At 40.6% G+C, this 14382-nt stretch overlaps 1 protein-coding gene across 3 annotated transcripts in view; it reads right to left on the reverse strand.

The window, feature by feature from the left end:
* Positions 1 to 250: 250 nt before the first annotated feature.
* ptpn18 (protein tyrosine phosphatase non-receptor type 18) overlaps positions 251 to 14382 on the reverse strand; it is a 45944-nt gene continuing 31812 nt past the window's right edge. For 2 of the 3 annotated variants that reach the window (XM_080898477.1, XM_080898476.1), the window contains exon 16: positions 9243 to 9742. In XM_080898477.1, the coding sequence (XP_080754603.1) occupies positions 9669 to 9742 (74 nt within the window). In that variant the 3' untranslated portion in view covers positions 9243 to 9668. Of the gene's footprint in view, positions 4152 to 9242; positions 9743 to 14382 lie in introns of those variants that run through there. The other variant, XM_080898478.1, reaches the window with a different exon arrangement.

Below are 14382 nucleotides of genomic sequence, written 5' to 3' on the forward strand. Positions count from 1 at the left end.
AGTTGTGAAATTAGCTGCTTATTGGACTAAATAAGACACATTACTAAAGACACCTTTTTGTCTTTGGCCCTGCACTTATTGTTTGTGGCACAGTTCTACAAGGAAACAGAGATTGTGGTCCATAATAACATGTTAGCATCACACAGATTTGCCTGTCAGCTGAGATTCTCCCACAGAGGGATTTCCTGAATAGAAACAAAGGACAGACTCATTGACCCTGTTTTACAGCACCTGGAACTGAATGGTCCAGCTTTGCTTTGATATCACAGGAAGTGATTTAAATGTCTCAACTTCAAAGCAAATAATTGAGACATCAGTCAATGAAAGTGCAGCATATCTTTTATTGACATGTCAGAGGGTGGGGAGGGTTACCAAGGCAACCAGAGCCTGGAATGCCTGCTAGCGGTCGACCATCATCAACAAACTGATGTGCGATGAGTAAATCGTTTCTTGTCTGGACCCCCTTAAGTTCTGGAAATGTGTTACTGTAACTTTGGTCCATCCAACATTCCTCCTCGTCCTGTGGGTCGTTACAGGTGAACATTTGCGGCTTCCTGCCTTTAGCGTGGTCCAGGATCAACATTGCAACTAACCAATCCTGTTGTCTGGCAGTTCAGTTAGCGTTAGTGAAAAAGTTAGTTAATGCAATTAAAAACAACCATGAACAAGTTAAATTTGGCTAGCAGCAAAACTACTTTAATAATATATATTTTTATATTGCATAAATTAATAAAGGAAACACTTTAAATGCTTAGAGAGTTTTATATAAACAAAGACATGTTTCTTTCTTTTCCCTCCATATTCCAAAGCTTTGACATCACCACATGATCAGTCAGTAGCAATGCTGATCCTGGGCCGACATTATAATGATGATGCAAGGACAACAGCAAAACTGGGATATCAGATACAACTTTAGTTTATGTATGTAGCTGTCATACTGCGGTGTGTTATTAATGTTGCTGACTCAAATGCAGGAGGTGAGAATCAGGAGCTTAAACACAGAGCAGAGCTTTTAATGTCAAACAATCGTTACAAAGTCCAGAAAACAGGAGAATAAACTAAAGCAAGTCTGGGAATCCAAGGTTTCCAAAAGTTAAACATACAAATACTGAACTAAGAGACACACGCAGAGGAGGACTTGACAAAGGACAAAGGGAGACTAGGCAATATATACAAAAGACAAAGACTGAAATGGAAGCAGGACAACTAACCAAATCAGACGAGAAGCAAAATTCAACACAAGACAGAGAGCAACTAAACTATAAACGGGAAGAGGAAAGGGAAAACATGGTCAACTAAAAAGGGGAAGAAGAAGGACAAAAAGGTTAACACAAAGATGAGCTCAGAACAGAAAGGGAACCCTCAAGTGGTTTCTGCTAAACCACCATCTGTCTTTTATAACAAAACAATAAAGAATAAATAGTCATCAGAAGATAATAAAGCTCACTATAGTGCAAGGAAACACAAAACCACACTAAGCAGAAAACTGTAGAATGTGAACATAAATCACTTCTCAAAACCCAAAAGGAATAATGAACTAACCGCAAAATCAATGGCCCCAAACCAAAGACACCATAACAGTAACAGGACGAAAGCCTACATTTCATATTTGGTGTGAACGCACCGTAACAGAAAGCACCTACGAAGATTAAAAATAGTTATCCACTTAAGGGAAGGAAGGAAGGAACCACAAACTGACCCGGATAAGAGTAGAGGTCATGATTTCCTCATGTTGCAACAGCCAAGTGAAACCACCTTTGCATGGCTGCTGCAACATTAGGCAACTACAGCTGAAACACTTGGTTCTTCAAATATTTGGATGCAATCTATTCTTCTTGGCTTTGTGACAGTGATTTCTGACAAGTTGTTCAGGGAAAACCAAGCAGCGATTTAAGGTAAGTGCTAACTTAGCTAGCAGCGTTGTCATTAGCCAAAGCTAATGACAACAAAGAAGAACTCGTAGACTGCGGCTCGCAAAGGTGAAGAAATCGTGACAACGAACGCCATGAACTCATGCCGTGAGGTTTTCTTTAAACCTTAGAAGTATGCAGCACATACGAGGAATAAGATGAAATACTGTGCTGAACAGGTGTCAGAGCTGAGCTATGATTAGCTCTGACTAAAGAGGATGTTATACTGAATAGATGTGTCTTCCAGAAAAAGAATAAAGCTTCGAGATAAACTTCTAATTCTAAGACAAAATCGTAAGTGAACAGCCCGAGGTTATTAAAAGAGGTGCTGAAGGATCAGATTCATGTTCTTTGTCTACTTTTGGTTTGGTTTTTTTGTAAAAAAGTGGGTGCTTGCATTATTTGAGGTTAACGCGTCACCGAGCTGATCATCAAGCTTCTTAGTGACAGAGTCAGCCTGAAGGAAGTCTAAGCTGCCAGGGTGAAGACAGACACTCTGTTGTTAACAACAGAGACAGAGTCATTGTTATTTACCGATGCATAGGATGGATTATGAATTAAGTTGTTTGAGGAGGTCTCCGCAGAAGTTGCTTGTCAGAAGTTTACACACATCATGGGCATGGTGGTCACAGTAATTTTGGACTTTTAATAATATTTTTGGACTGTTCTTTTCCCCGGGCTGGAATGATTGTACAGCACGAGTTTAAAAAAAACATAAACTGGTTGCCCAAATTTGAAGACATACACAGAAATACATACATGCACTCACTTATTTTAATGAGTGGTGCTGAAGGTTCTGCAGAGTCTTTTAATTTGACAAGGCCAAAACCTATTAGCTTCCCATTAGTGACCATGATTGACTACAACTGGTAGTTTCACTCTGCCAGCATACAAAGGTTTTGTTTAACACTCTTCATCGGAGTGGCCAATGTTCCAAACAATGAGAAACTCCAAGAGACTCAGTAAAGATAATAGAAGGAAAACTGAAACAGTTGTACGCACGTTATTTGAATGTGTAACCACTTTGTCAGCCTCTAGTTTCACTGCCAGGAACTAAGAGGACCAACGAAGGAAGGTCTTTCTCCAAATTCAAAACATTCAAAACCAGCTGAAATTTAAAAGCACTCACATGGAGAAGGCAAATATCTTTTCCAGAAAAGTTTTATGGTCAGACCTAATTGACCAAAACAATAAAAGGTATGTTAGGAGGAGTAAAGGTGAGGTTTTTAAACCCAAGACCACGATACCAACTGTCAGGCATGGTGGGGGTAGCATCATCCTCTGGAAGAAGGAAGGAGAGGAACTATTCAGTTCAATTCAGTTTTATTTATATAGCACCAAATCACAACAACAGTAGCCTCGAGGACCTTTATTATTAAAGGTAAAGATCCTACAATAATAGGGTCTACTTCCAACTTCTTCATCTTCACCTCAGATCAACAGTTAGATGGTTGAAACTTGGATCAGGAGTTTGGTGATGGCTACCAAAAGGATATGGTCAAGGTACAGCTCGCTATGACCAAATATTAGTGGGGGGTTCTGTAAGCGTTTGACCCTGAATGGATTACAGAAAATCCAAAAATAAATTCAAACTTGTTCACCTAATTCTTGAGTTTTTAAAAGTCATTGAAAATGTAGGAAAAAGAAAAGCTCAAAGAAATAATTAAAAGAAGAAAATTGCCCTGACACTATGCCCATGATGAGTGTGTGTTCAAAAGTTTGCCCTGTGACTATGATAACTTATGGATAAGATTTCCACCACACAGTTAAAACTAGTAAAACTCTACTGCGCATGTGCCAGCACAACAATACGATTGGTACATTTGCTTCCTGGGTCAGCTGTGGATTGGCTCTCTTTGACAGGAGGCGGAGGCCAACTGCCATCTTTGCCATCACACAGATTTATATTTAGTGTCCTCTGAGTACCCGATGTCTCCGTTGTAATGTGTCTGCCCCCAGCTCTCCTACACAGGAGCACCACCTCTAACTGAAGGAGACACAATATGTTGTTTTCAAGGTTTTTAAGATCGTTTTCAACTCCAAACATTTGGTGAATGTCTTGTTTGTGTCTACAGACACTGGTAAAGTCGTCTCTGCTGACACCGTGCCATCTGATTGTGGTTTAACTTCAACCTCAGAGTTTCCCCCGGCCCAGAGTTTCTCTTTCTCTTCAGGGATGGGATGGCCACCAGGCGTGGTGCTGAGGTGGTTGCTATGGTTGCCACTAAGCCTCGCTCTGACCTGATTGTTCAAAAAGAAAAAGAAAAAAAAAAAAAACAAAAAAAAAAAACAATGAGGGAAAACTTCAAAGAGGAGCTGCTCAGTTGCCTAGCAACAAGGCTCAGTGGCAGGACTGCGCTCTCTCTCTCTCTCCCTATCTATCCCTCTGTTTCATCACTCTCTCTTTCTGCTAAACCACTATCTGTCTTTTTCATCACTCTGTAGGTCTGCTTCCATCTGTCTCCGTCTCTCCTTCAGCCCTCACAGGCTTTATCTCTTCTCTCACTATTTTATCACTCCATTGCTAGGCTTCTGTTTCCCTCTCTCTCTCAGTCTCTCTCTTTGAGTTTCAGCCCCTCGTCTCCTCATTCATCTAAAGTTGCTCTTTCCCTCGGCCCCCCCATTTTTCCCTCTCTCACTCTCTGTCAGCATCATGTAATGGAAAATATGTGATGAACATTTATTTTTTTATAATTTAATTATGGATGAAAAAAATAAAAACAGGGATAGATTTAAGGCACGAATGTGGGATCTGGAAAGGGAAGCTAATGCAGAAGAGACTGCATGTCCAGCAGGGGGCGCCTCCTGTGGCTGTAAAAAGAAGTCCCTGGGTAAACGGCTCAACTTTTCCCTTGATCTGTGAGCTCAGCACGCACTTTCATTATCAGTGTGTGGTGTCTAGTTTCAAGTCCTAATGAATAAAACATGATTTTAAAAAAATTACTGCTCCCAAGGTTATGCTTGATCATGTGACTGACAAATTCGTTACACCAACTGCACAGCACACGATCAGTACTGTGACACAAGTTCAGTCAGAAGCTGATTAACCAAACGATTAGAGTTGGAACTATTCCACCATTTTCTTTTCATCACACTACACTAATAAAAAACTACACACACACAAACACAGACTAATATTATTTGACCTTCCCCCAAAATAACTACAAATGTTAAAAGTTTTATGTAAAACACATTTTTGTTTAAAAAATGCATTGACTTCTGTTAATTAAGGTAACAATAACTCACTATGCAAAGACAAACTGTGCTTCCAACTGTAGAGTGAGCCCCCCACAGTCCACCAAAACCCCCTACCTCTTTCCTGAAATTACCAGGAAGAACTGGAAATGTATAAAACTTTGTGGAGGAAGAATTTATGGTAAATGGTAAATGGCCTGTATTTATATTAGAGATGGCACGATACCACTTTTTTATGTCCGATACCGATATCATAAATTTGGATATCTGCCGATACCGATATGAATCCGATATAGTGTTTTTTAATCAACAAAACTGTTTTTTAAATATCTTGCTGCATTTTGTATAAGTTCATACTCAAGTTTAAAACAACAACTACACTAAAGCTATTCTGTTATACCTGTATGCAAAAAAAAATATTTCATAGTTCAGCAATACTGATCAATCTAATAAACTTAAACCTACACCATCCTCCCTATTCTGGTATTTTAAAGAGTACTTAGCATAAATATTAAGCAACCTAACTAATAGGGTTCCAACTCCCAGCAACAACAAAAATAAATAAATAAAAAATAAGGAACCACCCCTCACGCTCCACCTCATGATGCTTAATCGACGTAATCAACCTTAATTTGATGCAGTGTGAAAAAAAATGCACAGAAATCAATTATTTTTCAAGAAATATTAAATAGATTCAACATCTTTCTTCAACAAAATTGCAGACTGCACAGATGGTACCTTCCCAAAGGAAAAAGTACTATAGCTTACTAGGGTATATATATTAGACTTAATAGTTACTATATACAGTAATTGACTTCTATTCATTTTACATCAAATTGAAACTTTGGGTGTCAGATAATTATTTATTAAAAGCTAGACATTTTAAATGAGAATAAGAAAGAAAAGTATGTCTTTGTGCCCCCTTTTCCCTGTTAATGCCCTATCGGCCCCCCTGGCTAAACTTTGCTAGATCCGCCCCTGCACAGTTACCAGCGTCAGCTACGTAGAAAAAGATCCTCGAGTAGAAAGTAATATTAAATAAATTCTAACAACAGCTTATCAAGCTTAAACGTGCTGCTGTTGTTCAGCCCCTGGTTTCCTCTTTCTGGTGCAAAGTGGGCCAAAAGCAAACAAGAGACACGGACTCGCGACAGAAAAGCCGATCAGCTGATCATTATAAGCAGTTTCATGATTGAAGTAGCAGCCGGAGAGGCAGTCGCTTGTTAAGCTTAACGCAGGAATGCTTTACAAACATTCAGAGATGGACTTACACACTTGCTTTACTTCTCTCGGGATAACTTTGTCGGAGATGAAATGCCGGGTTGCTAGCGAAGCTCCAAATGCTATCCAGACCACCGACAGGTCCCGCATGCCACAGCCTCTCTATCACGTGATGCATACTGCTCCAACGTGCTAACGTTCTGAGGTGAGTTACGGCGTGTTGCAAGTTTTGTGAGGTGCTTTCGTGATATTTAATGGATCGGATTACATTTTTTATTTTTCTCCGATATCCGATCCAGTAATTTAGGTCAGTATCAGACCGATACCGATACGTAATATCGGATCGGTCCATCTCTAATTTATATAGCGCTTTACTAGTCCCTAAGGACCCCAAAGCGCTTTACATATCCAGTCATCCACCCATTCACACACACATTCACACACTGGTGATGGCAGCTACATTGTAGCCACAGCCACCCTGGGGCGCACTGACAGAGGCGAGGCTGCCGGACACTGGCGCCACCGGGCCCTCTGACCACCATCAGTAGGCAACGGGTGAAGTGTCTTGCCCAAGGACACAACGACCGAGACTATCCAAGCCGGGGCTCGAACCGGCAACCTTCCGATTACAAGGCGAACTCCCAACTCTTGAGCCACGATCGCCCCAGTGCTGTTGGATTGGATTGCATTATACTGCACAGGTGTTCCTAATAAAGTGCCCGGGAAGTGTACAGCTCACACATACACACAGGCGTAGATATGTGGACATGTGAGTGATGGGTTTAAAAAAAAATCCTCCTTTAATTTCCAATATCGCAGTCTATCACTCGATTTCATCGCTCTCCTTTTCCCTTTCTCCCTCCCTCTTTCTCCATCTATGGATGCCTGTGGTCTCTCCTCCACTGAAGAAGCCAACACCCATGACCTGTGTGTGTGTGTGTGTGTGTGTGTGCGCACGTGTAAAATGCCTGTAATAAATGGAGTGTGCTTTGCGGCAAACTGGCAGCGCAGCTGGCAGCACGAGAGTTGCATTTAGTGGTTTTTTAGACTCAAACCGAGGGACAGACAAGTGTGTGTGTGTGCATGTGTGTGTGTGCATATGCATGTGCATGGATGCGTGCGTGTGTTGGTAGACTTCTTTGATTACAGCAAGGCATGATAGAGAGCTCAGCCCTGTGGTTGCAAAAGACAAAAGACACAAAAATGCACACTGACACACACTTTGTTGTACAGTGTGTGTGTGTGTGTGTGTGTGTGTGTGTGTGTGTGTGTGTGTGCTGAATCATCTCCTCTTTTTTTGAACCTGATTCAGATCTGATGATGTCAGTCTCTCTCTCACACACACACTTTTGTGTTTCCATCACTTCAGAGGACATCACTTTGACTCATTTCCAGCATCACACTAAAAGTTGATGATTTGCTTTATGGGGACTTCTTTTTATCCAATTAAAAGAGTTGCGTTCCCACAATGTGGTTGTGTGAACACATTTATGTTCCCACAACACGAGTAATACAAGTGTGTCCACATGTCGCTGTGGCAAATAACCCAAACCTGAACCCTGAAACCAGGTCTGAACCCTCACATGGCTCTTTGAAGCTCTGTGCCAAAGTCAGCAAATGTCCTCACAAGGTCTTAAACTGACAGTGGTTCTCACAAAGACAGCCCCACACACGTGCACGCGCACACACACACACACACACACACACACACACACAGAGTGACCACAGTCCATTGAAGCCAAAAGTTTAATTGAAACCACCTTTTTCCCTCCCTCAGTGTGTTCTTTCTGTTCATTCACACTGCTTCGGGAGCCTCTGTTCTTCTTCTTCCCTTTATTGCTTTCACACACCAACAGGCTCCAGGCCTTCCTGCTGTTGGTTGGTGTTGCTCTGCTGCCTCCTGGTGGTCATCTGGGACACTGTGTTTTAGACACCAGGTTCAACAAACATACACAACAAGTGAGTTTCATAGGGAACATGTGTAATGTCATCAAGGTTGCTTTGGAACGGGTTACTTGAAAGTCTGCATTACAAAGTGAAGAGGCTGCCTCTGCATCCCATGTGTTCTTTGCCCCCGTGTATTAAAGAGGGGCGGTACTCCTCAGGAGGAAGGACTCCTCTACAAACAGCCAGGCCTTTGTATTCAGCAGCTGTTTCAGCTTCATGCTCAGACTTTGTTCTTCACCATGTGTTTGTGTTTTAAAAACAAATGTGTTCATGTTGTTGTGAATTTAACCCTAAATATATTTTAAAAAGTCAGGAGCACTAAAATGAGATGATAAAATACAGCTGCAGGGCTCGAACAAAACTATTTATGATGCAGTTGGCTCAAATATATTTAATTGATTTCATTTAATTGCTTTAAAATGAGGCTGCAAAGCAAGGTGGTTTTATTTTGTTAAATCCCAGTTTCCTTGGCTCATCCTTAGAGTGACAAGAGGAGTCAGGGATGTGCAATCTAGCACATGAGGAAGGCCAATATGAGGTGTGGCGTTTGGACAACCTGGCTGCAGGCAGGAGCTAATGAAAAATCCCATCAGGTGTATGATGGGAAATGTAGGCAACCAACCAGGAATATTATTCCATAGTGACTGACTGTACTGAGATTAGCTCTAAGGACTTCGAGGACTTCTGCTTTGGTGTGTTTGAGAGTACTTCACTTGTTGATATAATTTCCTTTTTTTAGGTACTTCAGACCAAAGAACCAGGTTTTATCTTTTACTTTTCACCATTTTGTGAAAAGCAATCCTGCGTGGATCAGCTTCTTGTAGCATTTGTTTAAAATGTACAAAGCACAAAACCTTCAAATATAAAAACTTAAGGTGTGTTGAGCCAAATTAATCCTTTTCCCCCATGAAACCTTATAGTTAACAGAAATCCTTTATTAGTAAAAAAATTAATTACGCTCAGCAGATGTGATGTTCCATTTTTATTTTTACAATTTGTCATTAACACTCACGTTACAAAATCAAATGTTAGTGATACTGAGCTTTTGTGTCTTCAAATGATAGTGACAGTGAAGATTCAACATCTAAAATAAGATAAAGTCCCTGGTCAGGAGGTCAAATATGATTTAAGATTGTGGTCAAAGTCTGTAAACGTCTATTCGAAATATTTAACATATTAAATTATTCCCACCAAAAAGGTAAATTGAACCTTTAAATACATAAAATACAGACACGTCAAGCATGATTTCGATAAATATTTACAGGCAGCTTTCTGAACCCGGTCAGATGATCACAGTGACACCAGTTTAGCAAATCAAATCACACAAACAGTCAGATTCAAGTCTAATTCAGTCCAGTCCAGTCCAACAGTCTCTGATAAACCAGTTAAACCAGTTCATCTCTCCACCCGAGTCCACTCAGCTGGAGGATCTCTGGGTCCTCTGGGCTTCTGAATCCGACAGTTAAACCCTGAAAAATAACAAAATAAAGAAAATCAGAGAAAGTATAACTTCACTATGTGACACACAAATGCAGCAATAAGAGAGCAGTCCAACTGTGAGTAAACCGTCTTCTCTTCTGTCATCACCACTGCCAACTAGCACATTTTTTATCACCATCACCTCCCCCATACCACCTACACCATGTTCAGTATTCATAAGCAAAATTTAAAATAGTTAGTAGCACACCACAGTGTAGCTGTCAGATAATAGTAATAAACATAAAACAATCCTTATTTCTGAGCAGCTAGAAAAGCTCCAATGGAACACCCAAAAGGTTTCCAAGAGCACCTATTTGACATCTTTACTCATTTTTGGAGCAAAATCTTCCTTCAGTTCTGAAAAACAGAGACCAGAGAGTTAAACAGTCCAAACTCTTTCTCTCTTCGCAGGACTACTGACCAGATCGCGACCCCCTGATAATCCTCAGTCACTTGGGAAAATGCGTTTTCCCCAGCTGGTCAGCAAGTGGTTCCCAGTCAGCAAATAAGTCAAGTCAAGTCAACTTTATTGTCACTTCAACCACAGTTAATACACAGTGAAGCGAAACAACGTTCCTCCAGGACCAAGGTGCTACATGCAACATAAATTTACAACATAAATAAACAGAAAACACTAAACTAGCTAACTAAGAGGCGTAGTTAGCTGGCTAGCAGAGACAAGACAGACTGACCTAACATGAATTACAACATAAATTAACAAAAACTAACTAACTATCTAAGGATGACTTTTTTTTTTCTTTTTTTTTTGTTAACAGACAGCAGACAACAAAATGCACGTGCAAATGTGCAAACAAGAGCAGCAAAGTGACAGTGTGACAAAAAAAACAAACAAACAAACAAACAAACAAATAAACATTTTTAACTAGACTGACAGGTCTCCAGGGTTGGGCAACAGAGTTTAAATGATCAGTGTAACTAGTCACAGGTTTTATAATATTGCTTAATCCTCTTTCATCCATGAAAGAGAGGATTTACAAAGTTTAGCTAGATGTTTAGCTAGACGTTTAGCAGTTTAGCTAGAAGCTAGCAGTTTAGCTAGTTTGTTTCCATCTAAAGATTAAATACATCAGTAAGAACATGTTTTAAACTTTGGACACAAACTAAGATGGAAACTAAATAACAGTTTGGAGAGTTAGTATAGTTTGAATGGCTGACAAACAAAGATGTGATACCTGGTGACTAGCTATGGTTAGACTGGTTAAAAACACATTAGCACAGCTGTGTCTATGCTGAACGAGGGTTAAATTGTTCTTAAAGAAAGTTCATTTTTAAGGTCCCTGATGGGCAGAGTGTAACACATTAATCAGGCGGGAAGAAGAAACTGAAAACCGACCAAACTTGAGCCCAGACAACGTCTGAGACGATCCATCTACACAGAGGTCAGACATGGTTCACATTACTCTCTATAAAAAAGTCCTGACCCAAAGCTTAATGTCCACACCGAAATCTCAGTCTGAGTATTTCTTGTCGTTCTTGTCACTCTTATGCTTAGCTTAAAGACTTTCTGCCTATGAGCAGCAGCCAGTCAGAAGTATGTTAGCTTAAAAGTGGCTTGAGTTTGATTGAGGATGAACAGCACCAGTAAAAGACATAATTATTTTGAACTGCAAGTCCTGCCAACTACCCATTGAGTCCTTGGATAAAAAAAAATAATATATGAAGCTAGAATGAGCACAATACATGCCCTTAAAACACTAACATGCAACCACTATATCATTACATACACATTAAAATGACATTTCTTAGTTGCTATTACTCAACCTATATTTACACACATGCTTTTTAGACACACCGACTCTCTAATTGGCCTAATGTGACACAGTGAGCACTACAACACACATATTGTGTAGTCCGAGCCCGGCACCGAGAGTGTGGAATCTCCCATTCAGGATCTTGTGTTTGTTTTCTTTTTTTGCTCTATTTTTTCTTGTGTGTTAGCTGGTTAGTTACAGAATCCACAGAGTATTTGATTAGGTTAGGAATGAGTTGGACTGGGTTAAACGATGCCCCTTCTCCGTGTAGAAAGATGATGCTTACTGAGTGTGTTCAAATGTGTCAAGCGCAGTGTTGGGTAAGTTACTTTAAAATAGTAATTTAGTTACATTACTAGTTACTTCTATCAAAAGTAACTCAGTTACTTCAAGTTACTCGTTACTTTCAAAGTAACTAGTTACTAGGCAAAGTAACTTTGACCGCCGCCATGATTCTAGCCTACGTCACAGCGTCATGTTCCCTTTTACATCCAACACAAAAACTGCAGTCGTGGTGCTTTGATTGTACTCAGAACTCAGAAATTCTGCCGTCTGAATAGGAAGATGTAGGTAACACCAGACTGCAGATGAGCTGCATACAGGGCTGGACTGGGACAAAAAAATAAATAAATCGGCCCGGGCATTTTGACTAGAGACCGTCCCGCCATTATAGGAAAAATCATAAAGCCTTTGAATGAAAACAAACGCTGTTGTGACAGTGATGTACACTGTTCTGATGGTATATATGTATCAATCTATCAATCATTTGTTGTAAGATTCAGATAATTATTTATTAAAAGCGAAACATTTTAAATGAGAATAAGTAAGAAAAGTATTTCTTTGTGCCCCCCTTTCCCTGTTAATGTCCTACCTGCCCCCTGGCAACACTTTGCTAGACCCGCCCCTGCACAGTTACCAGCTGTCAGCTACACAGAAAAGGATCCTGGTGTTATTTGTCTCTCAGAAACAGTTCATAACTTCCCTTCAACTCATTCATGTCACCTAAAAGGTAAACCTGTTTCTCCATCACCTGTTCAGCTCTGATGATTCAGTAAGGACATCTCCTGGTTTCATCTTCATGTTTCCCTCTCACCACATATCCAAACCATATCATGACCAGCAGCTTTACAGCTGTGGCTCCAGCAAACATCAGCTGATCCTAGAAATTAATATTAAATAAATTCTAACAACAGCTGATCAAGCTTAAACGTGCTGCTGTTGTTTAACGCGACATCCGCTGGTTTCCTCTTTCTGGCCCAAAGTGGGCGATAAACAAACAAGAGAGAAAAGCCAATCAGTTGATCATTGATCAGTTTCATGATTGAAGTAGAAACGGGAGAGGGAGGGGAGAGGATGAGAGAAGAAGAGGCAGCTGTGCAGCGTAAACACAGAATAACTCCAGCTTTGTGTCTTTTTCATTGTAGCTGAAGTCCGGGACAAACTGTGTTCCTTTTCACCTCAATACGAAACGCGTAATATTTTCTCTGAATACGGAACGATTCCGTTTTTTTATGGGACGGTTGGCAACTCTAATAATTAACCTTATGAACAAAATAAAGTTTAACATCAGTAACATAGCACCCACCCAGCTGTATAGAAACTCTGTCATGCTAGCTAGTAAAGAAAAGTCAGCATAACGAAAATAAACTCCACCTAAACTTGGTTTATATCTGACCCAGATAGACTGCAGGTCATAACTTCTTACCTGAAGTTCAGTTCACCTGACACTCGGACCGGCGGCCGCTTCGGGTCTCTCCTCCTCCTGCCTCCCCTTTCCCTCATCCACCTGCTGGCCTCCACCACTTGCTAATGTTACTGAATCTGTGGAAGCTCCGCGATAGCCACCACACGAAGTAACGAATAACGAGCCTATCCAAATCCCAGTAACGACTAACGCGTTCCTGGTTTTGGCATAATAACTAGTTACTGTGCTCGTTACCACAATAATAACGTAGTTACTGTAATGCGTTACTTAATAACGCGTTAGTCCCAACTAGAGATGGACCGATCCGATATTACGTATCGGTATCGGTCTGATACTGACCTAAATTACTGGATCGGATATCGGAGAAAAATAAAAAATGTAATCCGATCCATTAAATATCACGAAAGCACCTCACAAAACTTGCAACACGCCGTAACTCACCTCAGAACATTAGCACGTCGGAGCAGTATGCGTCACGTGATAGAGCAGCTGTGGCATGCGGGACCTGTCGGTGGTCTGGATAGCATGTGGAGCTTCGCTTAGCAACCCCGCATTTCATCTCCGACAAAGTTATCCCCGAGAGAAGTAAAGCAAGTGTGTAAGTCCATCTCTGAATGTTTGTAAAGCATTCCTGCGTTAAGCTTAACGAGCGACTGCCTCTCGCTCTCCGGCTGCTACTTCAATCATGAAACTGCTTAATGATCAGCTGATCGGCTTTTCTGTCGCGAGTCCGTGTCTCTTGTTTGTTTTTGGCCCACTTTGCACCAGACAGAGGAAACCAGCGGCTGAACAACAGCAGAACGTTTAACCTTGATAAGCTGTTGTTAGAATTTATTTAATATTTCTTTCTACTCGAGGATCTTTTTCTACGTAGCTGACGCTGGTAACTGTGCAGGGGCGGATCTAGCAAAGTTTAGCCAGGGGGGCCGATAGGGCATTAACAGGGAAAAGGGGGCACAAAGACATACTTTTCTTTCTTATTCTCATTTAAAATGTCTAGCTTTTAATTATTTAATATTTATCTGAATCTTACACCCAAAGTTTTAATCTGATGTAAAATGTATAGAAGTCCATTATTGTATATAGTAACTGTTAAGTCTAATATACCCTAGTAAGCTATAGTACTTTTTCCTTTGGGAAGGTACCATCTGTG

This window comes from Rhamphochromis sp. 'chilingali', assembly GCF_963969265.1.
Source record: "Rhamphochromis sp. 'chilingali' genome assembly, chromosome: 12".
NCBI lineage: Eukaryota > Metazoa > Chordata > Actinopteri > Cichliformes > Cichlidae > Rhamphochromis > Rhamphochromis sp. 'chilingali'.